The sequence below is a fragment of the Gallinula chloropus genome (assembly GCF_964237585.1).
Source record: "Gallinula chloropus genome assembly, chromosome: 22".
Lineage (NCBI taxonomy): Eukaryota > Metazoa > Chordata > Aves > Gruiformes > Rallidae > Gallinula > Gallinula chloropus.
In genome coordinates, this window is record NC_140107.1 from 2,963,418 (window position 1) to 2,988,285 (window position 24,868).

At 51.8% G+C, this 24,868-nt stretch overlaps 4 protein-coding genes across 4 annotated transcripts; 2 read left to right on the plus strand and 2 right to left on the minus strand.

The window, feature by feature from the left end:
- Positions 1-687: 687 nt before the first annotated feature.
- On the minus strand, positions 688-1,414 carry FAM229A (family with sequence similarity 229 member A; the record flags this gene model as incomplete). The annotated part of the gene is made up of 3 exons (XM_084274135.1): positions 688-790; positions 1,060-1,197; positions 1,371-1,414. 3 exons carry the CDS (start codon positions 1,412-1,414, stop codon positions 688-690), a joined length of 285 nt encoding a protein of 94 aa, XP_084130261.1.
- A 98-nt stretch (positions 1,415-1,512) lies between these two features.
- TSSK3 (testis specific serine kinase 3) lies at positions 1,513-3,510 on the plus strand (the record flags this gene model as incomplete). The annotated part of the gene is made up of 2 exons (XM_084274376.1): positions 1,513-1,657; positions 2,849-3,510. 2 exons carry the CDS (start codon positions 1,513-1,515, stop codon positions 3,508-3,510), a joined length of 807 nt encoding a protein of 268 aa, XP_084130502.1.
- Positions 3,511-5,245: 1,735 nt separating this feature from the next.
- BSDC1 (BSD domain containing 1) lies at positions 5,246-11,517 on the minus strand (the record flags this gene model as incomplete). The annotated part of the gene is made up of 11 exons (XM_084274136.1): positions 5,246-5,907; positions 6,437-6,540; positions 7,547-8,086; positions 8,274-8,355; positions 8,541-8,609; positions 8,993-9,108; positions 9,505-9,559; positions 9,670-9,840; positions 10,513-10,629; positions 11,249-11,309; positions 11,507-11,517. The coding sequence occupies 11 exons, from the start codon at positions 11,515-11,517 to the stop codon at positions 5,875-5,877; spliced, it is 1,359 nt and encodes a 452-aa protein (XP_084130262.1). The 3' UTR covers positions 5,246-5,874.
- Positions 11,518-11,980: 463 nt separating this feature from the next.
- On the plus strand, positions 11,981-13,067 carry ZBTB8B (zinc finger and BTB domain containing 8B). The gene has a single exon (XM_084274358.1). The coding sequence runs from the start codon at positions 11,986-11,988 to the stop codon at positions 12,967-12,969; it is 984 nt and encodes a 327-aa protein (XP_084130484.1). The 5' UTR covers positions 11,981-11,985; the 3' UTR covers positions 12,970-13,067.
- Positions 13,068-24,868: the final 11,801 nt, after the last annotated feature.

Here is a 24,868-nt window from a genome sequence, read left to right on the forward strand (position 1 = left end):
CCGTCACTTGTGTCCCATCCCCGTGTCCCATTACTGTGTCCCATCCCCTCCTGTCCCATCCCTTTGTGTCCCATCACTTGTGTCCCATCCCCTCATGTCCCATTACTGTGTCCCATCCCCTCCTGTCCCATCCCCCTGTGTCCTGTCACTTGTGTCCCATCCCCTCATGTCCCATTACTGTGTCCCATCCCCTCCTGTGCCATCCCTTTGTGACCCGTCACTTGTGTCCCATCCCCTCATGTCCCATCCCTTTGTGTCCTGTCACTTGTGTCCCATCATTCATGTCCCATTACTGTGTCCCATCCCCTCATGTCCCATCCCTTTGTGGCCCGTCACTTGTGTCCCATCCCCTCATGTCCCATTACTGCGTCCCATCCCCTCGTGTCCCACCACTTGTGTCCCACCCCCTCATGCCCCAGCCCCATGTGTTCCATCACCCATGTCCTGTCACTCCTCTCCTGTCACTCATATCCCATCCCCTCGCAGCCTGTTCCCCTCCCCACTGTCCTTTTTGTGCCCCTGCCCCTGTCCCCTCCCTTCACACCCTGTCCCCTGGTGTCCCCCTCTCACTTCAGGACCCCCATGGCTGACACGCCACGCACAGGTTTCGAGCGCGGAAAGGGTCTGAGACGACTGTTTATTATAAAGTCTGCAGCCGCCAGACGCAGGGCGCTGGAGCGGGGGCCATCAGGTGGGGCGAGGCCTCACCCCGCCTCCCATGGCAATGAACACGTCGATGGGGATGTTGGGCAGCGTCAGGCGGTGGCTGCCCGGGCATCGCCGCAGCTGCCTGTGGGAAGAGAGCCGGGTGAGACCAGCGTTAGGGCACAGCATGGCACACGATGCTGCCCGCCCTGATAAAGCCCGCCAGTAGCCACGGGCAGGGAGCCAGCCTCTGCTGTCCCCAGGCAAGGAGGTGTTGAGCCATCAGACGAGGCTTTCAGGAGTACAAGAAGCTGCATTTGCCGGAGCAGGATGCTGCTTGGTGCAACCAGGACATGGCATGGCTGTGCTGGGGCCAGACCCTGTACCCCACAGGTGTCCTGGCCCCCTCCTTACCTTCCCACAGATCTCTCAGCACCTTCTGGCTCCTGTGTTTCAGAAGGTATGGCCGAGCTGGGACAGTCGCCTGCCTCGATGGGGAACCTCCGAGCCTGTGATGTCTGTCTGGAGCTCATGTCTGAGCCCTGGATATGTCTGACCGGAGAGGAGAGGGTGTGTGAGCCAGGCAGGTGAGCACAGGTCCCCCAGCAATGGTGAAATCACAGGGGGAACATATGGGGGGACCACTGCCCACCCCAAGCCCCCAGTCACAAAGATGTTGCAGTCTGTTCCCCGCCTCACCACCCAACTGACGCAGCGGTGGCTACATCACAATGGCACCCTTGGGTTTTAAAAGGTTTCTCCCTGGCATCCCCAGGGTGACGCTGGCGCTCCAGCGCGCTGGGATGTTGTTTTGGAGTCACTGTAGGAGGAACTGAGAGAGGAAAAGGACCTGGCCAGTCCCAGGATATGGAAGGGCTTTTGCTTGTCAATGGCTACAAGCTGGGCAGGACCATTGGGGAGGGGACGTACTCCAAAGTGAAGGAGGCTTTTTCTCAAAAGCACCAGAAGAAAGTGGCAATTAAAATAATTGATAAGAAGGAAAGCCCAGCAGGTAAGAGTTGACCCTGAAAGGGCTCCAGGCTGAGGCACTCCTTCCCCCCCTGGGACAGGCTGCCCAGGGGGTGTGGAGTCTCCTTCTCTGGAGATATTCCAGCCCCATCTGGACACCGACCTGTGTGACCTGTCCTAGGGACCCTGCTCTGGCAGGGGGCTGGACTCTTATGATCTCTGGAGGTCCTTTCCAACCCCTATGGTTCTGTGAATCCCGGGAGGCTTTTAATCCCCAGCAGAAAACTAGTTTCCCAAGCTCATTGCCTGAGAGCAGGCAAGGGGGTGTGGAGGTGCTGGGGGGCAGCCAGAACAGCCCAGGTACCGCAGCCTGAGGACTAGGACACATTCAGGTGGCTGCTCCTCTGCCCACAAGGACAGCAAAGTGCTGGCAAGAGCCCAGCATCCACCCTTGATAAGCATCCCCCAGGGAACAGTGCCCAGGGGTAAGGAACCAGGCACCCTTGGAATGACCTTCACCCTCTTTGCTGAATCCAATGGCATCCTGGGCTCCATCAGGAGAGGAGTGGCCAGCAGGGACAGGGAGGTGATTGTCCCTCTCTACTCTGCCCTCGTGAGGCCCCATCTGGAGTCCTGTGTCCAGATCTGGGGCCCCCAATACAAGAAGGATGTGGAACTGTTGGAGAGGGTTCAGAGGAGCCACAAGGATGATTAGAGGGCTGGAGTACCTGCCCTACAAAGAGAGGCTGAGGGAACTGGGCTTGTTCAGCCTGGAGAAGAGAAGGCTGCGGGGGGACCTCATTGCAGCCTTCCAGTCCCTGAAGGGAGCTTATAGGCAGCAGGGGATTCGACTTTTTAAAAGAGCAGATAATGGCAGGACAAGGGGGAATGGACTAAAGCTAAAGGAGGGAAGGTTTAGATTAGATATTAGGGGGAAGTTTTTTACAGAAAGAGTGGTGAGGGGCTGGAACAGGCTGCCCAGAGAGGTAGTGGATTCCCCGTCCCTGGGGGTGTTCAAGGCCAGGTTGGATGGGGCCCTGGGCAGCCTTGTGTAGCTCCAGGCCTGGAGGTTGGTGTCCCTGCCTGTGGCAGGGGGTTGGAGCTCTGTGACCCTTGGGGTCCCTTCCAACCCAGACCACTCTATGATTCTATGATTCTAATCCCAGAGGGGTCCCAGAAGGGTCCTACAGCTCAGGGACATCCCAGTGACAAAACCCACCTCCTCTCTTGACAGAGTTTATTCAGAAATTCCTGCCCGGGGAGCTCCAGATTGTCACGCGCTTGGACCACCAGAACATCATCCGGGTGCACGAGACGCTGGAGTCTGCAGAGGGGAAGATCTGCCTCGTGATGGAGCTGGCAGAAGACGGGGACATCTTTGACTACGTGCTCCGAGAGGGTCCTCTGCCTGAGCCCCGTGCCAAGGAGCTCTTCTGCCAGCTGGTCGAGGCCATGCGGTACTGCCACGGCTGCGGGGTGGCCCACCGCGACCTCAAGTGTGAGAACATCCTGCTGCAGGGCCACACCTTGAAGCTGACAGATTTTGGCTTCGCCAAGCTGCTCCCCAGGGACAGCAGGGAGCTGAGCTGGACCTTCTGTGGCAGCACAGCCTACGCAGCACCAGAGGTGCTTCAGGGCATGCCTCACGACAGCCGCAAGGGCGACGTCTGGAGCATCGGCGTCATCCTCTACATCCTGCTCTGTGCCCGCATGCCCTTCGACGACACCGACATCCCCAAGATGCTGCACCACCAACAGAAAGGCATCTCCATCCCCAGGCACCTGGGGATCTCCAGGGAGTGCCAGAACCTCCTCAAAATGCTGTTGGAACCAGATATGATCGTGAGACCCACTATCGAGGTGGTCAGCAGACACCCATGGCTGACTAACCCCTGAGAGGGACCCGTCCCCCTCTCCCCCAACTCAACAATTATTTCTAAAACGATGATCCATTTGGAGGTTGGTGTTTCCAGTGTGTTGCAGCCTTGTAGGTGGTGTGCCAGGCCTCTGGCTGGCAGGCACAAGGTCTGGGGCACTTTTATCAGCTCACTCGAAGCACCCGGGGCAAGGGGTTGGGAACAGGGCAGGCTGGAGCTCTGAGCAGCCTGGGGCAGCATGGATCCAGCTTCCCTAGTTAAGGAAACCTGCCCTGAGGGAGGAGGGAGAAAGGGGAATTCAAAGCAGCTGAGGCACAGCCCCTCTCTCGGAAGCCATCCCCATCCCAAAGCCATCCCCATCCCACAGGTGAAGGAAGTGAGGACACCCAAGACAGGCAGTGAGTCTGTAGAATTCCTTTAATTGCTGTTAACTGCAAGTCTGTAAAAGGTTTGGAGAAAGTCATCATTACAAAACTACCAGCTGTTAGAATTGCTCCCAGTTTTCACCCCAGCTAGAAAAGGCTCAGGGAGATGCAGAGTAGTTCAGAACAGAGAATATTGCACAGACAACCCAACGGTTAATTTATGACTAAAGTAGAGAGAGGGAAAAGAAAAAAGGAAAACAAAGTGACACAGATGAGAGCACTGCACCCCCAGAGCTGTGCTGCAGCCCAGGGAGCCAGCCACCACTCACACCACCAAAGCCCTGACACCCCACTGGTGTCACCTACCCACAAAGAGAACTTCTCCCCCTGCTACAGCTAAATTAGAGCCCAGGACAGGGTGAGGCTGCAGCATACTGCTGAGCTCAGTGTGCAGTTGGAGCTCAGCCCCCAGCCCTCACAGCTGTTGCTCTCCTGTAAGTGCCCAACATCACTGCTGCCACCAATCCACCCACGTGGGCAGCTGTAGTTGGGAATCACCCCAAAGGAAGCAGAGGGGGGTTGGAAATACCCCCCCCCAACCCCAACTATTCCAAGTGTACCTGGGTTAACACTATCCAAATCAGAAGGGAACCCACAGCTCCACTGAAGCAGCCCCAGAAGGGGCAGGAGGGCAAAGGCAGCCAGTACAAAACCACCACCTGCAAGGCCAGGGACGGCAGCGAGGGCTCTGTCCCAGCAGGGTAGCTGGGTATTAATTAGCAACATCAACTGAGGAGCATCTTGTGACATCAGAAAGGGCCCCAAAAAGAGAGGCTGTGGGTCCAAAGGAAGCACTGCACACAGTGCTGGGGGGCCTCAGTGAAGGAACCCAAGTGAGCACAGCGAGATTCGCAACGCTGCTGGCTGGGGGGCCTGGCACGGGTGGGACAGGAGGTGGGACAGGGGGTGGGACAGACAGGGGGACAGACACAGCCTCAGCCATCAGGTACTGCCCACACTTGGGTGCTTCTGCCTCCCCCAGGGCTGGGAGAGGGGAGGGCCAAGCCTGGGTGCCAAGGCAGAGGTTAAAGCGGGCAGCAGGCCAGACCGGGGCTTTGCAAGGGCTGAGCAGGGCACCACACAGAGGGGTGCTGCTCCCTGGGCACCCCAAATCATCACCTGCCCAGAGGGCTCGAGTGAGAGCAAGCTGCAAGCACTCTGCTTGTGAAATTGAACTAGAAGTACACAAAATTCAGTAGAGGAAGGCGGTGCAGCTGCAAAGGGGGAAGCAGCAGGCCTTGGCTCTTCCAGGAGCTGTTGCTCTTGCAGCAGGAAATGGGAGTTTCCATTAAAGAAAAGCTTCCAAGGCAAAAAGGCAGGCAGAAGCTCAGGGTTTGGCAAGGAGTTTGGCTCCTTCCAGCAAAGCCATGAGCCAATTGCCCATCTTTGCAGCAGTGGCACAGCAGAAGGGGTCTCTACTGCAGCATCTCCAGCTCCTGGCCGCTCCCTGTGCAGGGGTTCTTCAGGGATGGCCTGGCCAGCAGCACACAGCAGCAAGGGAGCAGGCACAGCTCACATCCAAGAGCCTTGGAACTGCTGTACTGTAGATTACATGTGCACACAACAAGCAAACAATGAGCCAGCTGGCAGTCTGGTGGCACCAAAATGATTCTGCCAGGTGTCCAAGTGCCCAGCTCGCCCCAGGGACCCCTCACTGCATCACATCTGCCTCTACCCAACACTTTTGGGGAGGTCTGTTTTGGCTTGGCCAGTCTCTTAGGACCTTCTGAGAAGATGGGCTCCCTAGCAGTTAAGTGTATGAGTGAACTCCTGCTTCCTCCTCCTCCACGTCTGAAGGGGTCCCTTGAGCTGCCCACAGGATTTAGCAGGAACAGAAACTCCTCCAGCCCGGCACTGCCATCCCCAGCACAGTCACACACAAAGGAACAGCCGGTCCGTGGTTTAATTCACATTCGATGGTGGAAATGAGCCTGTGACACACACTGGAAGCAGTTGCTCTATTCCCAGTCTTCCCACTCTTCATCTTCCAGCTGCAAACAAGAGTAACACCCCCTGGGTTGGTTCTGTAACCGATCTCCCTGCCCAGGGCAACAGTCAGCCCAAATCCTGAGCCATCCCCACACCCACACCCTCACAACGGGGATTTGCTTAGTCTGTTCCTTTGGGGAACTCCCACACTTTAAACACACCCAAAGAGCCACCCTCTGCTCCCTCTAAAACCCCCCGACTCCCATGGTGAGACCCTGAGCTAAGCCTGCACCCTCCAAGAACAAATCACACCTCTGAGAAGCCCCTGAGAGCTGCTTGAGGCAGGCAGCAGCAACCACATCTTGCCAAAACACTGGGCACAGCCCTGGCTCCAGCACATGGGTTGGAAGAGGAGCTCAAGCATTTGTGCTCTTGCTCCACGGCACCACAGCCCCTCTCCTCTCCTCCACCCAGGGGAAGCACCCACCCAGCAACAACAGAGCTCACACAGCATCACCCTAAGGTGTCCCTGATGGTTTCTGGGAGCAACCATCCCTTGCCTGTTCCAGGGAATGCCTCCCCCTGACTCACCTCCCCAGACACTTCCACCTTCGAGAGTGCCAGCTGCACCTCCTCTTCAGTCATGTCCAAATCAAAGTCCTTCTCCCAGTCCTCACTGATATCAGTGCTGGAGCCTGGAACCACAAACATCATGATTGAGCCATCAGGGCTGCACATGCTCTCCAGACACTCTGGCCAAAGCACACAGCTGCCCAAGCAGCCCCACAAAGCCCTGGCATCATGAGATGTACTGCAGCCTGCCTGAGGAGAGACAAACCTCCCCTCTGTTCCCAAGAGCAGGCTGTGAGCTCAGGACAGACTGATCTGCACTTCCCTCACAGCTAGAGCTGGCTGAGAACAAGTGGGAGAGGTGACAGAGACCTTTCCCCTCTGGCCTGGGAGAGCGAGGATGTGTCATGCTTCACTCAGAGGAAATGCAGTGGATTAGGAATAACAGGACTGGGTTAGATCTGGAGATGTTCCCCAACAGAAAGAACCACCTCCTGGGGCAGAGGAGGAGCCAGGACACTCCTAGGGGTGACACAGCCTTGCCCTGACACCCAGCAGGCCAGGGAGTAAAGCTCCATCCCATTCAGTTGACAGATTTTTAATTTCACATCTAATTTGATTATGGATACAAGCCCAGTTATGATACTTGAGTCACCTGGCTGGAGCTTTGGTTGCTTCCAACAGCTTTATAGTCCTACAATCAACATAATCATCACTCTGGGAGACCTGCAGTAGGCTCTGCCTAAGCCTGAATCTGCTGCAAGGGAAGGTTTGTAATCAGCATCACCCAGAGCTGCAACACATCCCTCCTCAGTCCCACAGGAGTCTCACCCTCCAATCTCCTGATGGCACAGCAGAAGCCCCTCAGGAGAAGGCTCAAGCCAGAGCCAGCCACAGCAGATTGTCACCATCTGATGTGACCAACCTGACCCCACCCTACAGCATAAGAATTTACTTCCACTTCAGTTTTAGCTGCTGGACAGCCTTTGGATCTAACCTTCCTGGGTGATTTTGGCAAAACTCTTTTTTTGTCCTCCCCCATCAGCACAAAATCAGAGCCCTTTCCCCAAAAGCTGCCAACCTCAGCAGGTTTCCAGGCCCTGTGCCCTCCCCACCCACACCCACACCCACCTTTCTTCCCGTTGTTGGAGGGAGTGGATTTCCCACTGTCTGAATTCAGCTCAAAAACTCGTAGGTCCGTCGGTCCTTCCTCTTTCAGAGTCTCTGTCCTGCCCTGGGCTTTGCTCTCCACCTCTCCAAGCTCTGTAGCAGCTGATTGCTCTGAGGATGCTGTTGACTCCTGAGGAGGTGCAGAAGGGCGAGCAGGTTCTGGGGGTTTTGGCAGGGAGCTCTGCTCTTCTGAAGTGGCCTCCAGTAGCCTCTGGGAGAGATCTCCAGCCCCAGCTGGTTGTGCTCCAGTCTGTAGCTGTGCAGCAGGCACAGAGGCAGGGTTTGCAATCTGAGTCACAAGGGAGACGCTCTCACTGCTCTCAGAGGGGCTCCTCTCTGCTGGGGCCGGCTCCGGGGGGAGGACAGCCCAGCTTTCCTCTGAGGGTCCCTTGGGAGCAGTGGGGTGGCTTCCCTCTGGGGCTGCAGGGACAGATTCTTTCTCTGCTGCTTCTGGAAATTTCACGTTTGCACAAGGCAGGGGTGACATCCCCAAGAACTCCTCTGTAGGAAGGCAGAAGAGAAGCAAGAGATGTTTCAGCAGGCACCGCAGCAGCTGACAGTGCAGCGGGGTTGGCTGCAGCTGGGCTGGGAGCTGAAATTTGTGGGAGCCAGGAGGAGCCACCAATGTCTCTGAGACAAGCCAAGGTCTGCAAGAGCCCTCCCACAGATCCCAACCCATCTGACCTACCTTCATCCTCTTCCCAGCCTGGCTCCTCCTGGTGAATGCTCTGCTCTGCTCGCTGCTTGAGAGCCTCCCTCCGGGCTTCATCCTGCAAGGAATTCAGCATCAGCAGCTGCTCACCTCCCCAGTCCCTTCTTCCCCCAGGCACTTCAGCCTCAGTGACCAGAGGGACACAGACAGGACAGCCCAGAGCCCAGGAAAAGTTGAGTTCTGCATTAGAGAGCTGCCTGGCTGGAGTGCCCACCCTGGGGAGACACCCAGCTCCTGACCTACCTGCTCCAGGCGATGCAGCTTATAGAAGTAGCGCTGCCAGAATTCCGAATGGGAAACAGCCGCCGGGACCTGGCAGTGACACAGGGAACACCACGAGTCACTTCAGTGGGAAGAGGGCTGTAGTTGCTGCCCTGCTCCTTTCTCCTCCCCAGCCTCACAGCTACCCTCACAACCTGCACAAGGTGCCTGTGGTTTTGGGTGTGCACACTCAGGACCAAGCCCCAGCTACGCACAGGCAGACGCTCAGACACACATCAGGCAGTTGCAGAGGAACTTGTTGTTCCAGGTCCATGACAAACAAGCAGGGGAGAAGAATATAAAACGCCACCTGCTTTCCCTGCACAACCACAATCCTTTGCAACATCAGCTCCAGGGCCCAAACAGCTCAGGGCTTCCTTGCATCATACCCCAAGTCAGAACTTGCCCGCTACAGCAGCCAGGAAGGGCCTCACCATCTTAGTGTAGAGAGCCCGGATGGAAGGGCTGGTTGCCAGCAGCTCTGCGATCTCCCCTTTCTTCTCCTCCAAGTTAAACTGAGAGAGCCAGGCCTCAAGGAGCTCAGCAGGACCTGGAGAGGACAAGCAGAGAGGTTAACAGTCCTCAGCACAAACAAGGCAGGAACAGTTTGGGGAAGTCTCACTGGAAGAATGCTACAGACCAGACCAGCTGGGGTGAACAAGGGGCACTGGAGGAGGGAGGTGTGGGTCTCTGAGCCCACCCCATGTCATGGGCCCTCTGCCAGCACAAGGCCACATAGCAACAGCTGTAGCAGCACTTAAACTGTCCCAGCAAACTCTCAGCTAGTCCCCATTGCACCAGACAGATCTGCTCTCCACCAGTGGTGAGCCACTGACAACCAAGCCAGCAGGACTGCTGGCAAAAGGCTCTGGGCAATTCAGGATGCCCACAGAGCCCACACAAGGCCCAGCTTTGCTTGGCAGCACCATGAAACCCCAGCCCATACCATCAGGTTCGTTGCAGTAGGTGGCTGGGTCTGACTGGAGGCTGTAGAGACGAGCCTGAAGGAGAAGGCACAAGGGGCAGAGCTGTCAGTGCAGGGGAAGGGCCCTGAGAGCAAAGGGCTTGGGACTCTGCATCCCAAAGAGGTGGTCCAGAACAGGGCACTCACCTTGGCACTGTCATAGGGCTCTGTGGTACCTGTGGGTGTTGCCATCAGTGTTATGACATCGCAGTCAATGGTCTTATCCGGCGAGGGAGCAAACGTGTCCGAGATGACACCCAGGAAGTCAGAGAGCCCTTTCCTCACCTTTTCTGTCGCACCTGAGGAGCCTTCTGTCCTCTGAAAGACAAGGAGCACAGTGTAATGCACCTGCAGCAGCAGCACAAGTCCCAGTCTTCTCTGATCAGTTCCTTTAAGGATGGAAAAAGCACTAAGGAGGCGACTGTGTGGCCAGGGCTGGGCCAGGAGGGTGTGGGACAGGCACTAGCCTCAGGTGGTCATGGGGGAAGGACACAGCCAGCTTCAGGGTCTGGCTGGTCTGGGGGCTGGACTGTCAGAGCCCCCGTGCAGGGCTGACAGGCTGTGAGGAGGTCCAATGTCATACTACAGCGACACCACTAGTATTCCACCTACACAGTGCAGAGGGAGAGGGAAAGCATAGAGAAACTTCCTCCATTCCTCTCTAGAGGTTCCACTACAGCAAGGAAAGCCCACACGGTGCCCGGCACCAGACCTGCGCCAGGGGAGAGTCTGAAACCTGAAGCTCATGGTTATACACTGGGGCTTTGCTCAGAGGATCATGTCCCCAGGGGCAGAGACACCTTATTCACCCCCTGCTTGGCTCCCCAGAGACGGTGTTGAAGTCCCATCCCTGGAGGTGTTCAAGGCCACGCTGGATGGGACTTTGGGAACCCTGGGCTAGTGAGGGTGTCCCTGCCCATGGCAGGGGGTGGGACTGGATGATCTTTGAGGTGCCTTCCAGCCCAAACCAGTCTGTGATTCTATACTCACTGACAGCTTGTCCTTGACCACACTGGCCGTAGCAGCGATAGTGCAGGCTGTGTCATGCTGCACTACTTGAGTGAATTCAGCCAGGTCCCGTTTCATGAATTCCAAAGCTTCTGTGGACTGTAAGAAGATGACAGGCAGATTGCAAAGCCTTTTTGCTCTCTAACAAAGCCACAATCACTCTGGGAAACACCCAGCACATCCCCAAGACCAAAGCACAAGAGCTTTCAACCCAGCTCAGCCCTTACCCCGAATCACACCACAGATAAGACTGCAATAACCAGAAAACCAAACAGAAACAGCAATGCCCGTGCCACAGAGGGAGTTTAAGCTAAGGTTGGAAAAATACACGTTAGGAGCAGCTTTGTTCTGAGTGTTATAATTAACAAGGCAGGAAATTACGCATCAGAAAGCGATGCTGTGAGCAGGAGCCCTCCCCACTCAGGCAGCTCCGCACAGCAGCGCTGCTCCCCTGGGCTGTAAGGTCCCAGGCAGCGATGTCCTCAGCCCCCTGAGCCGCAACAAACACACGCCAACTCCCCCTGAATCCCCAGGGCCCGGGCTGGGAGCCGCAGCCGCTCAGACAGGCTGAGAACGCCCCGGAGCCGCTGCTGCCAAAGCCGCTGGCGCGGTCACAGCCCAACCAGCGCCGCAACCCGCCCGACTCCCTCAGCCCCCCCGGCCCCCGGGCAGCGGTAACCGGGGCCGCCCCGGCTCGGTTGGGGTTGGTTCCTCCTACCTTCTCCTTGACGGCCTGGTAGCTCTGCTGCAGCCAGCTCCGCCACCAGCCCGCGTCCTCCCTGCCACGGAACAGGCGCGTCAGCCGGGCCTGACCCCGGCGTTCAGCCCCGAGACCCGGCCCGGCCGTGCGCGCCTCCGGCCCGGCCCCACACCCGGCCCAGCTCGCTCCCGGTCCCGGCCTCAGCTCCCCCCCGTCCCCAGCTCTTGCGCCCGAGCCGGGCCCCCTCCCACCGCCCCTCCGCAGCACCCAACTCACCCATCCGCCATCTTGGCGGCCTGACGTCACCAATATTTACCGACCCCTCACCCCGCGGGCCCCGCCTCCGGCAGCCGCGACTCGCCGCCGCCGCCGTCACTTCCTTCTCCTCCTCCCGGGAGGGCGGCCCGCGGCACGGCGGGAGCGAGCGGCGGAGGAGGAGGAGGCGGAGGCAGCGGTGGCGGTGAGGGGCGATCGGCTCTTGGGGCGGGGGACACGCGGCCCTGGGAGGGAAGAACCGCGGCGGTGCCGCCCGGGGCTGGGGAGGGCGGCGGCGGCGGGTGGGATGGAGGAGGAGGGGGGGGATGGGGGCGTCTGGTCTGCGCGGCGGGGAGGTGGCCTGTCCCCTCCAGACCCCTGACCCCCGGGATCCCGGCCCCTTCGCGGCTCCGGGGAGAGGCTGTCGGGAGGCGGCGGGTCCCCGGGAACGCTCCCGCTTACCGGCGCCTTCTCGTTGACTCTGTGGCAGAGGGGGAGCGATGGAGATGCAGTCGTACTACACCAAGCTCTTGGGAGAGCTCAACGAGCAGCGCAAGAGGGACTTCTTCTGCGACTGCAGCATTATCGTGGAGGGGAGGATCTTCAAAGCGCACAAGAACATCTTGTTCGCCAACAGCGGCTATTTCCGAGCCCTGCTGATCCACTACATCCAAGACAGCGGGCGCCACAGCACCGCCTCCCTGGACATCGTCACCTCGGAGGCTTTCTCTGTCATCTTGGATTTCCTTTACTCCGGGAAGCTGGATCTCTGTGGGGAGAACGTTATCGAGGTGATGTCTGCCGCTAGCTATTTGCAGATGACCGATGTGGTCAACTTCTGCAAGACGTATATCAGGTCATCGCTAGATATCTGCAGGAAAATAGAGAGAGAAGCTGCTTTCTACCAGGCCGAGAGCGGGAGCACCGGCTCCGCGCGAGAGGGCACCTCGTACAGCTCAAAGAGCCAGTGCTCAGCCTCTGTCTCTTCCCTGCAGGAAAAGGAAAGGATTTCGGACTGCCAGAGAGACCCTCCCTGTGGCGAGTGCAGCAGCTGCCATCCCCTGGAGCTTGTGGGCAGAGACCCTGTCAGCGGCGACTCTCCAGACGACGTTAATTCTTCGCTGCCCAAGGGGGTGGAACCCAAAGTAGAGTTTGACTCCGATGAAGTGGAGGTAGAAGTGGGCGAACGGCTTCCACAGTATCCAACCGCCTTGTCCCTCGAGCAGATGGAAGAGGGTTTGCACAGCGGGCAGGCCATGGACCTGGCCTGCAATAACTATCACATGAAACAATTCCTCGAGGCCCTGTTGCGCAACAGCTCGGCTCAGAGAAAGGATGATGTGGTTCATCACTTTGTCCGGGGCTTTGAGGGTAGGCCAGAGGATGGAGGGGTAGCCATGAGTTCCATGATGGACATTCACAGCGACTGGTATGGTGAGGACGCAGGTGAGAGGACTCCGGGGGGATGTAGTCTGTATAATTGAGGAGGAAACCACTTAGTTGTGCGACTTCTCTTGTTACTCTCGTTCTTGTTCAGGAGTATATTGCTGAATATTATGCCATAGCAAAATAAACTATTGTTCTGGACTTGAAAAGAAAGCTGTACTCATTTATTCAGTGCAGCACTGGGCAGGTAAGTATTTCTAACAGCGTTTACGCTCTCTGTGAAGCAGATCTCAGAGCTTGGTGTTGGTGATGCTGCTTTAATAAACAATCTCATGTGGGACCTTCTTGAACGGCAGGCGAGTTTTTCAAATGAGTCTTCCTCTCCTAACGTTAGTGTGCTAAAGAGGAATGGGAGCGATAAGTCGAGCCGCCACAAGAGGGATCTGCTGCAGAACCCGACAGCAGCTTCTTCAGCTGGAGCTCCTGCCAGGGTGATTGTCTATCTGCTGTCTGAACTTCAAAAGGGCAGGAATCCGTTTTATTCAGTAACGAGCGATCCCTCGAAAATTTTTAAGCACCAAAAGCTTTAAATTCTGTGGTATTGCAGAAAAAAACAAGACTTAACTTTTACCTCTAGAGGCAGACTTGCTTTCCAGCTGCTGGTCACCTGGGGTTCGGCTGCTTTCCCAAGCCCAGCGCCCGGTGGGATGTCTCACCCTGGCAGGAATGTCTCCTAGCAGCAGTGTCAGGGACCTGGAGAAGAAGCTTTTTCTATATATGCTTTTCCTGCAGTGGACATCAAGGATTTGGGTGTTTTATCTGCTCACAATAATGCTGGCACACAACTTTTCATCATCCAGACTGCCTCATGAAGACAGGAGGTGGCTGACAAACCAAGAGCCATCGTGGGCACAGAGAGGAAATCTTTCACTGAATATTGTGCTCTAGGTATCAAGCTTACATTCACAGCCCCGTGGCTCAAGCATGTGTGATCTTAAAGCAAATAAATCCAGTGGTATCTCTCCCTGCTTTAAAATAAGGAGCCTGATAAAATCACAAATCCAGTCTTACAGTCAGTGAGGGACAAAAGCTACTGGAACAGAGTGCTGGCACCAGGTCATGCCTCTGGGTTTTGACATGTAGTGAGGGGAGAGCATCTAACACACAAACTCAACTTGTTTTCCTTCCACTTAAAATCCTCGGGCTGTTGCTGAGCCATTTGCTTCTAGGATTTGATAGAGATTCCAACTGTGTGTTAGAAGTGTTAGCAGTAGGTGTGCTTTATAAAGGGGAGCAGGGAAAATACCCCAAACCCTGCATTCAGTTACGTTCCTCTGCTAAAACTCATCGGTGAGAGCACTTAGTAGGAGGAGAGTATCTCTTCTCAGCTTGTAGTGCTCCTGCTGCCTTAGGAATTTTCACCAAACACCAGGAATGAGAAATGCAAAGTCCTGAGAAAACAATGGTGCTCTGGCTGTTTCAGGCAGACAGTAGAGAGAAATACCACCTGATTTCAAGTGTCCCCTTCTGTTCCAGTCATCCTTGTCCCGTTCCCAGGTGATGGAGTGGTAAATGGGCACTTGTAGAGAGACTGGAAGCAAGGCAGGGCTAAGAACTGCTTTTCTTTTTTCAAATGGAGCTCTAAAGGTCCAGGGGGGGGTTGCCCATCCTTGGGAAGGTCCAAAATTAGGTAAGATTAATTTCCTTTGGTAGCCACACATACGAGGGTGTTTTGAGACCGGGATGGACAGCCCTTACTACAAGGACTGTTCTACTTACTTTGGTGTAACCATTAATACAAACACTTCCCAGAATGAGTACCCAAAAGAGTGAAAAACCAGTCTGTTAGTGTAAAGAACATCTCTGTGCTGGAAAGAAAGATTCTACCTGGGCTGACACTGAAATAACTCAACGTCACCTTGTTTATGTGAAACGTGATCTTTACATTTTAAACTCTTTGTGCACCTGACTTCATAAATTCCATGTCATGTGTATGTAGGAAAAGTAAAATAGAATCAGCAAACGTATCTGAGCCCTTCACCTTGTTAATCCCAACACAAAGACTGAAGGGAATGGCAGCAGAAGGAAGCACCTGTAGGGGTTTTTTATGAGTTCCTCAAGTCTAAAAAGCAGATGGGGAAACTGCACTACTGCTGCCTGATTTGTGGTAGGGATTTTAGTTTCTAATGTTGTTTTATGTTAATGGTATCCTTAAAGGAAAAAAAAAAAGGAGACTTTTCACTGGGTGCAGAGACACCCCTAAAGGAAAAGCAAATCTTGGGCTCTCATTTAAAGCTGCTTAAAATTAAATGAGTTGGGTTTGGGTTGTTTTGTTGTTGTGAGCCAGCTCCCTTAGAGTACCAGCTCTGTAAGGACAGGGGAGCTGATTCTGCAGCTGTATAAATGCCTGCTGAAAGGGCACAGGAATCCCAGGTGAGCCAGGCACAAGGAGGGGAGAGTCAGGTATCATCTCACCTTGGGTTTTGCAGCAAGGAGGAGGAGAAGCCAAGGCAGCTCCGGCTGCTGAGCTGCCTGACCTAACTGCGCTGTGTTTTCTTTCGCAAGGTGACGTGTTAGTGGTGCCCATCAAGCTGCACAAGTGCCCCTTCTGTCCCTACACGGCCAAGCAGAAAGGAATCCTGAAGCGGCACATCCGCTCCCACACCGGGGAGAGGCCCTATCCCTGTGAGACCTGTGGGAAGCGTTTCACGCGGCAGGAGCACCTCCGGAGCCACGCTCTAAGTGTGAGTTGGGAAAGGTTATTGGTGACTTTTCAATGTGGTGCTTCCAGGTCGAGTTTTTTTCCCCAAAGGACATCGGACAAAATGATTTTTTCCAAGAATGAATTTAGGGCATGGATATTATGGGTCATGGTGTGGCTCCCAGAGGGTTGTTGCTGGATGTGTGATGGGATCCATCACAGGGACAGGGAGGGGATTGTCCCTCTCTGCTCTGCCCTCCTGAGGCCCCAGCTGGAGTCTTGTGCCCCAGTACAAGAAAGATGTGGGACTGTTGGAGAGGGGTCAGAGGAGCCACGGAGGTGATCAGAGGGCTGGAGCAGCTCCCCTATGAAGAGAGGCTGAGGGAGCTGGGCTGGGTCAGCCTGGAGAAGAGAAGGCTGTGGGGGGACCTCATTGCAGCCTTCCAGTCCCTGAAGGGAGCAGAGGAACAGGAGGGGAATCAGCTTGTTAAAGGGTAGATAATGGCAGGACAAGGGGGATGGAGTGAAGCTGAAGGAGGGAAGGTTTAGATTAGATATTAGGGGGAAGTTCTTTCCAGAGAGAGTGGTGAGGGGCTGGAACAGGCTGCCCAGAGAGGGGGTGGGTGCCCCATCCCTGGATGTGTTCAAGGCCAGGTTGGATGGGGCCCTGGGCAACCTTGTATAGCTCCAGGCCTGGAGGTTGGTGTCCCTGCCTGTGGCAGGGGGCTGGAGCTCTGTGATCCTTGGGGTCCCTTCCAACCCAGACCAGTCTGGGATTCTATGATCTGCCCTTCAGCTGAAGCGTAGATGGCTTTTCTACACAAAGCAGCACCCCAGAAGGAGCTAAAGCAAGAAGGCAGCTTGCCTTTTTTTGACCATAATTTCTTCTTTTTAACTTCAGGTGCATCGATCAAACAAGCCCATCATCTGTAAAGGCTGCAGGAGAACGTTCACCAGTAGCCTGTCCCAAGGATTACGCCGCTTCGGCTTGTGCGACAGCTGCACTTGTGTGACCACCACCCACGAGGACTCGATGCCCATTAACCTCAGCCTGATAGAGGCTTCCTCAGAAGGCCAAGAGAAGGGCGATGCGGATAACGACTGGCCCATATACGTGGAGTCTGGGGAGGAGAACGACCCCGCTGATGAGGATGCTGATGGTGATGACAAGCAGGAAATCCACAGGAGCTTGTCAGACAGAGAAACACTTATGTAGCAGTGGGAGGATTTCAAGCGTCTCCCTGACTGTGGTCTTTCTGCAATGGAAAACTGTCTATGTGCCCAATTGGTCAGACTCTGCTGGTTTTTATTCCCTTTTTTATTAGATGAGTAGGGAGAATGAGAAATTTTTAATACTTTCAAGTTTTCAGTGCTGTGCACCAGGAATCTGTGAAAAATCTTCTCTCCAGGGTTCACAGAGGTTACACTTGAGCAATTTCCAGTGGTGTCTCTGCCTCCTAGGTTTGATTTTGCAGGTGGATACACCTCTTGTTTTGTTTTGGTAGCAGGTTTCTTCCAGTAATGCTGTGATGGTCCTTAATGGTCCTTAATCCCTGATCTGAAAGAGGCACCATCTTCTCTCTGAAGATAATATTAAAAGAAGTTTTCATTTGTTACCTTTCTAAACTTAGTTGTGATCCTTCTGTATTAGGATTATCTACATCATAAACCTGAAATGTTTGCTTAGACCAGGCTTGACCTGGAAACCAGGGCAGACAAACCAGGATAGCAAAAATACACTGCTGCTGAAAGCATGGACAGTAGGAATAAATGGATTTTGTGTGTCCTTAATTGCAGGTACCTGGAGAACGAGCTTCTCCTCCTGAATTGTTTTTACTGCATCTTCCTCTCTCAAGAGCTCAGACTGTGTCTTTAATGTCGTGCTAATGACGTTAGTAGTCTTGGCTTAAGAAATATTAAGTACACGTTAGTGCCCAGTGTCCTGGTCTCTTGGTTTAGACTAAGCAAACCACCCAATTTTCTTCAGCTTTTGGCAGGAGAAGTCGAAAGCTGTCACTCAGGTCAATTGGGAATCCTGGTTCTAGCAGATCTGACCAGATTCACAGCTGATGTAGCTGAGGAGCAGTTAAATACCCACCCTGAGCTATGCCAAACCACTCAGAATACCCTTTTGGAAGCAACTGGGGAGGAAATCTCAGAAATTTTTACCAGCCTCTTTTAATGCAAACCCTTTTCTTTCTCTTTTACTGTGTTTTCTTTCAGTCTTTGGTGATCCTTCTCATGGTTTATGTTGTTATGTGAATTTATCCAAGTACTATTTTATTTTTTTTAATCCCCCTTCACTGGGGACCTCCTGTTTCTTTGCTGGGATAGACAAAGGTTGGCTTTCCAAGGAGGTGAGATTTATTCTTTTTTTATACCTTTCCAGTACAGAGTTGGTATAAGCTATCAAAAAAATCAAGCTGGGAAGCATTAAAAAATGCACCACCAACAAAAAGCCCGCTTATGGGTAACCTACTGTTGCCTAAAGAAGAGACAAAGCTGGAATATACTGTGAAATAAGACTGTTAAAGCTTCTTTACTATGTTGTTCTAAGTGTTCAATGAAAAGGCAAATTGTATGAGCCTGTCTAGCTGGAGTAAGCACTAGATCAGAAGCCTGTAGACAGATGGGGCTGATGAGGAACGAGCGGTTCCTCCCACTTAAGGCAGAGTTTCTTTGTGTAAAGGCTTTACACTTGGCAAACATCAGATGGAACCTAAAAAGCAGAGAGCCCTCTGATTTAACCAGTTGGGTTTTCTGCATACCTTGTGCTTTTTTTACATACTGAAAACAATCCAGCTCCTCTGCTTCATCCTACCATTGTCCTCTAGTGATGCCACAGTTTACTTGAGAGGTGGTGCTGATATGACAACCATCGTAGATACGAGTTCATTGCCAGATCAAGTAGGATGAGGAAAGAAGAAACAAGTTTCTTTTTAAACAAGTGGGGGTTTTACTTTCTGCTGCTTTCATGAATCGCTGCTAAAGAGCCTTGTTTCAGAATAGTCTAGTTTAAGTTCTTGATGAGCGCCACCTTCTCAAGGAGATGCTGTGGCATCACCTGCCACGTGTGTTTTCTGTAACTTTCTTAAGCTTTCAGTGGTCCCTATTCCAGGTCACCTGTAAATTTGAGTTTGTAGTAGCTGAACAGTATCACAGTGACACACATGATCAAAAAATCTCAGTGGGACAAGAGCTTTAAAAACCACAGGGCTTTATAGCCCCTACTTCAGTCATCTAGATTAAGGCCATCAAGAATGACAACTCTTGAAGATGCTGGATTTGGAGCTCAGCTCCGTTGAAAATCCTGCTGTGGGTCCTTAGCACTGTTGGGTCCTTAGCACTTTTGAAGATCTGAGCAAAATGTGGGCTTATGTATCATGCCAGTGTGTTTGAAAATGCCACCTCCAGCCTGCCAAGGCCAGCCTTTTGCACTCCTACTCAAGGTTTTTTGTCATTGTTTTGTTGAGTCCACCCAAGATCAGAGGGTTGGTGGGGGTTTTGTTTTGGTTTGGGCTTTTTTTAAATCTGCTTATCTGCTAAAGGAAGAACTTCTATGTGTGAGTCACTGTATCTGTGTTTGTTAGGAGATGGACTTGGAGTAAGAATGTAGATAGGAATCCAAAATGATGTTTAGTGACCAGGCATCCCGATTTCTGGTCGGTTTAGCATGAAGATGCCACCTCGTTGTAAATATTGGTAGAGGCCACTAGATGTGGAAGATGAGCTGAGTGTGGTTCAGATCAGAGTGCCAGGAGCCTGGGCTTCTCCCATGGCTGAGCCCAGAGGGGTGGGCTAGTAACTCTGAAGCCAAGCAGACATTCAGAGTGGGGAAAATCCACCCCTTGGGAAAGCTGGTGTGTAATACAAGCTGCAGGAATGGCTGCAGAGACCTTCAGCGATTGGACTTCAACCTTTCTTTGGTCTTAGAGATTGTTCTTGTGTGTCTTGTGCATAGAGAATGGCGCTGTGTTGAGGTTTGTGTAACACTGGGTAAGGGGTGCGGGGGGTGGGGGGGGGTTACGCCGGTCCCGTTCCAGGTTGAAAGTGGCCACCCCAAATCGATGTTTCCTGTTGATCTGTCATATTGTGCTGGTTTGTTTTCAATGGAGTCTTATCAACCTTTGTATTTAGAAGAGGATGTAGTTCATCCACGTTCTTGTGAGCAGATGTTCATGTGAACCTGTTTGCTGTGCTTTTCCACTTAGTTTTTTGGCTGTTTTTCCCTGCAATCTTCCATTGTAGATCCAGCCCCTACGAGTTTTGAGAAAATGATGTAGCTGTTTTAAAATATTCATATGGTGCTTAAAGAATCAAAAATACTGTTTTTAGGAAAGTTATTTCTAATATAATCTCTTTCTGAAAGTGTTTCGAAGGTCATGCAGACTACATATCTTCAAGTCTTAGCTCTATGTAATTGGGTTTATTTAGGAGTATAGGTTTTAATGTACTTTTGCACATAAATTGTGCTGTATTTCACTACAGGAATACATGCTGCACTGGTACTTGTAGTGCATTTAACCTCTTGGTGCAACACCTTGTAATTCTTCCAAATGTGGTTATTTAATTTACTGATGTTTTGTAAGGCAGTTTCATAACTGAAGTCCTTTAGTCTAGTTTAAATGACAAATTCTTATAAGCTGAATCTTATTTGTAGAAGTGACTTAAGTCTATTTGTGGATCTTGGAGCATTCTGGAGCTTTTTGATTGTCTAGAAAATAAAACTCTCTGAGAGGGTTGCTTTGATTGTTTTTTTTTTACCATTCAGAAGTTGACTGAGTAAACCTGAGAGTAGCTAGATTAACACTCACACTTCAATTTCTGGGAATGAAAAATTAATCATAGAATCCCAGACTGGTTTGGGTTGGAAGGGACCTCAAAGATCATCCAGTCCCACCCACTGCCATGGGCAGGGACACCTCTCACCAGCCCAGGCTGCTCAAGTCCGCATCCAACCTGGCCTGAAACACCTTCAGGGAGGGGGCAGCCACCACCCACCCCCCTGGGCACCCTGTGCCAGGGCCTCACCACCCTCAGACTGAAGAATTTCTTCCTAATATCCAGTCTAAATCTCCCCCCTTCCAATTTAAACCCATTCTCCCTCATCCTGTCACTCCAGGGTCTCCTAACAAATCCCTCCCCAGCTTTCCTGTAGCCCCTTCAGGGACTGGAAGGTGCTGTAAGATCTCCCCAGAGCCTTCTCTTCTCCAGGCTGAACCAGCCCAACTCCCTCAGCCTGGCTTCAGGGGAGAGGTGCTCCAGCCCTCTCATCATCTTCATGGCCTCCTCTGGGCCCGTTCCAACAGCTCCATGTCCCTCTTATGCTGGGGACTCCAAAGCTGGACACAGCACTGCAGGTGGGCTCTCAGGAGAGCGGAGCAGAGGGGCACAATCCCCTCTCTTGACCTGCTGGCCATGCTCCTTGTGATGCAGCCCAGGACATGGTTGGCTTTCTGGGCTGTGAGTGTGCATTGCTGGCTCATGTTGAGCTTCTGATTCACCAGTACCCCCAAGTCCTTCTCTGCAGGGCTGGAGTTGTACTTGGGATTGTGCTGACCCCCATGCAGGACTTGGGCCTTGTTGAACTCCATGCTGTTTGCACGGGCCCATCTCTCCAGCCTGGCGAATCCCTCTGGATGGCATCTCTTCCCTCTAGCCTGTCAACCTTACCATGCAGCTTGGTGTCATCAGCCAATATACATTATATGGATATAAAATATATCCAATTCCTGGTGACAGACACTCAACATGCAAGAAAGAATCAGATTCTTGGTAGGGAAGGATTTAAGGATGCTGTCAACTTAAAACCCAGCCAGCTGGGAATTATTTTTTTTTTTTTTAGGAAATCTTTTATACTATTAACACTTGGCTTTGTTTCTTTGCTAGTTTTATAGGTTTATAATCATCTTAACTTTTTAAACTCTTTCTAAAGCTTTTCTCTTTTCATGCTGGGTGAGGGAAATCCATGCAACCGGGAAGCAGCCACTGGGCCTGGCTACAAGATGCTGTCAAGTGGCAACTGTAAAACGTGGGTGGGGGAACAGCCTCCCAAATACCCTTCCTAGATAATTTTCAATTATATAGGGTCTATAAACAGGTTTCTTTAAACCTGCTTTTACAGACTATGCTATTTAAAACCATGTTTTACCTGTTGATTTAGAATATCCCGAATCAATGAAAAATTTAATAACCCTTAACTAACCTTTCTTTTCACTGGCTTTATTCACACAGTGAGATCTGTTGGGTTTTACTGCAATCTTTAGGCTTCTACATGTTTGTTTCAGGAAATGCCTGGGAATTAACTCATATTTCAAAAGTTTTAAAAAACAATAATTAACATTTCCTTTGAGTATTGAAGATTTTTTGGATCCAACTTAAGCTGCCCTTCAACACACACATAAAAATGGCATTTCTTCTCTCAAAGGCTTGTGTTAAGGTGTCAGCCAAGTCTCTGGAGACAGTTTGGGTTGTTTGAAATGCTGGTGTTCTACGTGTTGGGAAATATCTGTGCCAGGTATGAGAATCTAAAGGGTGTGAAGCTGTTAAGCCCTCACCAGTGGCTCCTGTTAGACGTGTGTGGTGTGTGTGCCCACACAGAGCTGCTTTTAGGTCTGGAGTTACAGCTAAGGTGTCATCATCTCTGCCATGTAGGTGAGCGGAGGACTTGTAGTAAAGCACAAGCAGTGCATGTATCAACTTTTTTTGGGTGGGGTTATTAAATGGATATTAAATAGGCAGATGTCTGAACAGGGGTAAATTTAAAAGAAAAAAAACAAACCCCAAAATAAACCCCAACACACCACCAAGCAACCAAAACCCAAAACACACACCACCCCTCTACCCCCCCCCCAGGCCCCCACCCGGTCCCTCTCAAACCAGCGCGCCGTACGCAAGGATTTTAAGTGCCACCCCCAACTACGCAAAGTTCTACAATTCCATGAGAAGGACTCTGGCTTTGGGAGAAGGAAAGTGGGAGACCAAGGGAGAGGGGACGTCAGGAAACTCCCTAATGATTCGGAGAGAATGAATTATTTGGATCAAGGTCTGAGTCATCACCAGAGATGAGCTGACTGCAAACCCACTCACAATTCTAGGTGTCAAGGGAAGAATGCATTTAACCAGGTACAGGATTAGGATTTGGGGTTCCTGGCATAGATGGATGAAGCTGCTGAGATAGTTCTGCTGAGATGGTTGTGCAGCTGCTGCCTGTTGACACTGCCATCACACCTCGGTGTTGTCCCAGGCTGTAACCTCAGGAGATGGCCAGCTCGGCTGCTGCAGATGGAGGATTCCTCCTCCCTGTCCTCAGCATTTTAAGGACAGTGTATTATGGTCTCCTTTTACTTTTGAAAAGCAAAGGGATCTTCTGGTGACTTGGGGGCTGAACCAGCATTTGTATTGGTACTAGAAGACAGTGAGGAAGGCAGTGAGGACGGTCTTCGTGGGTGAGCTACTGGCTTCCTCACGGGGAAAGCTGATGTCAGTGAAGATGATGCTGAGGCAAATGGACTAAAGCCCAACACAAGCCATCAGTGTGTTAAATGATAATTCTAAACTCATTCTTAAGTCATCTCTGGTGCCTTGCTTGTTCCCTATCCCCAGGCCACATGTGTGGGACTTGAAAAGCTCCTTCCCCACGCAGGATACACTCTTATCTTGCATATTGTGTATTCCTCAGGGCATTAGGTCTTGTAACCCTGACAGAACAGTTGCAACTTACCAATGAGCTGCTAAAACCCATGATGTTCCTGTCACATGGAGTTTCCCAAAAGCTTTTAAACAAACAAAATGTTCTCAGAAAATGACTTTTCCTTTAAGAGGCATAACACTATTTTAAAAGGAACACTTTCTTTGCAAGAGCAAGGATTAAAATTCCTGCTGTTCACATTTCCTCACTAAATCCATTTTGAGATCCATCAATGGAGAGGAGAGGAGAAAATGAAATGAAATGAAATATAGGAGGAAAGGGAAAGGGAAAGGGAGGAAGAAGGGAAGGGAAGAAGAAGGGAAGGGAAGGGAGAAAAGAAGCTAATTCTTTAAACCCAGTACATTTCTGATCTGGTTCTGAAAGAACTGCAGCTATTTCCTCAGTGGTAAAAAAAGGAAAGAAATTGTCTTGCTTTAGCCCAAGGTTATATGCAATTTTATTTGTATTTTCAAAACTAAAAGCCAAACTAAAGCAATTTGGGAAATGCACATTACTTTCCTTGTGCACCTGGGGAAAATCCATTGCGACTCCAAGAAATTCATCTTGTGAATCAACACTCATCACTCTTTGAACCACAGCACTTTGGGTCTTCTAGGATGCACTAGGAGTTTTCTTTGGCAAGAAATGTCACTCTCTCATTATAAAGTCAGAAAACAAACTGCACCTGAAGCCCACGGTTTTCCAGAAACATTTATTTTAAGGGAGAACTGAAACCTTTTAACTGGTGTTACTGTTAATTCTATTTGGTTACCCAAATAAGACAATGCAAAGTTTAGGTTACTGGTTTTATGTTCATATACTAGGGATGTAATTTTGTTTGAAGTAATTTGTACACTGCTCTCAGACAAGGAGGCTGCTGGTCCTGCTTTGCAGCACTGCTCCTGCTGTTGCTGTAAGCAGCACCTCCTCCACGGGACTGCCAAGTTTATTCCCGTTGGATAAACTCTCCCAAACAGTATCTCAGCTTTGAATGGAACTTTCTTGGCTCGAAAACGGTAACTCTGAAATTCAGGAATGACAAAAGAAATACATTGCTAGAGTCAGAGGATTGTTTGGGAGGTATTTCCAGTGCCTGTAAGGAAGCTGGAGAACAACTGTTCCCAAGGGCATGGAGAGGGGTGATGGGTTTAAATGAGAAAAGGAGAGATTTAGGTTGGGTATTAGGAAGAAGTTCTTCACTCTGCGGGTGGTGAGGCCCTGGCACAGGGTGCCCAGACAGGAGGTGGAGGCCCCATCCCTGGAGACATTCAAGGTCAGGCTTGATGGAGCTCTGAGCAATCTGCTCTAGTGAAGATGTCCCTGCTCACTGCAGTGGGTGGGACTAAATGGCCTCTGAAGGTCCCTTCACCCCCAACACATCCTATGATTCTATTTATTGTGCAAAACAGGACAAAATCCATCCCTCTGTATGAGAAACCTGAAGTCTGTTCCATGGCCATTCCTAGCTGCGGCGAGCAGACTCCTAGGTATTCTGAAGTACACTTCCAACATCTTTAAAAGCTCTAATTAAGCTCCTTGAGATACCACTGCATTTTTTCCCCCTACTTCTAAAATTCTGCCGCCTGTTCCCAGCAGACAGAGAACC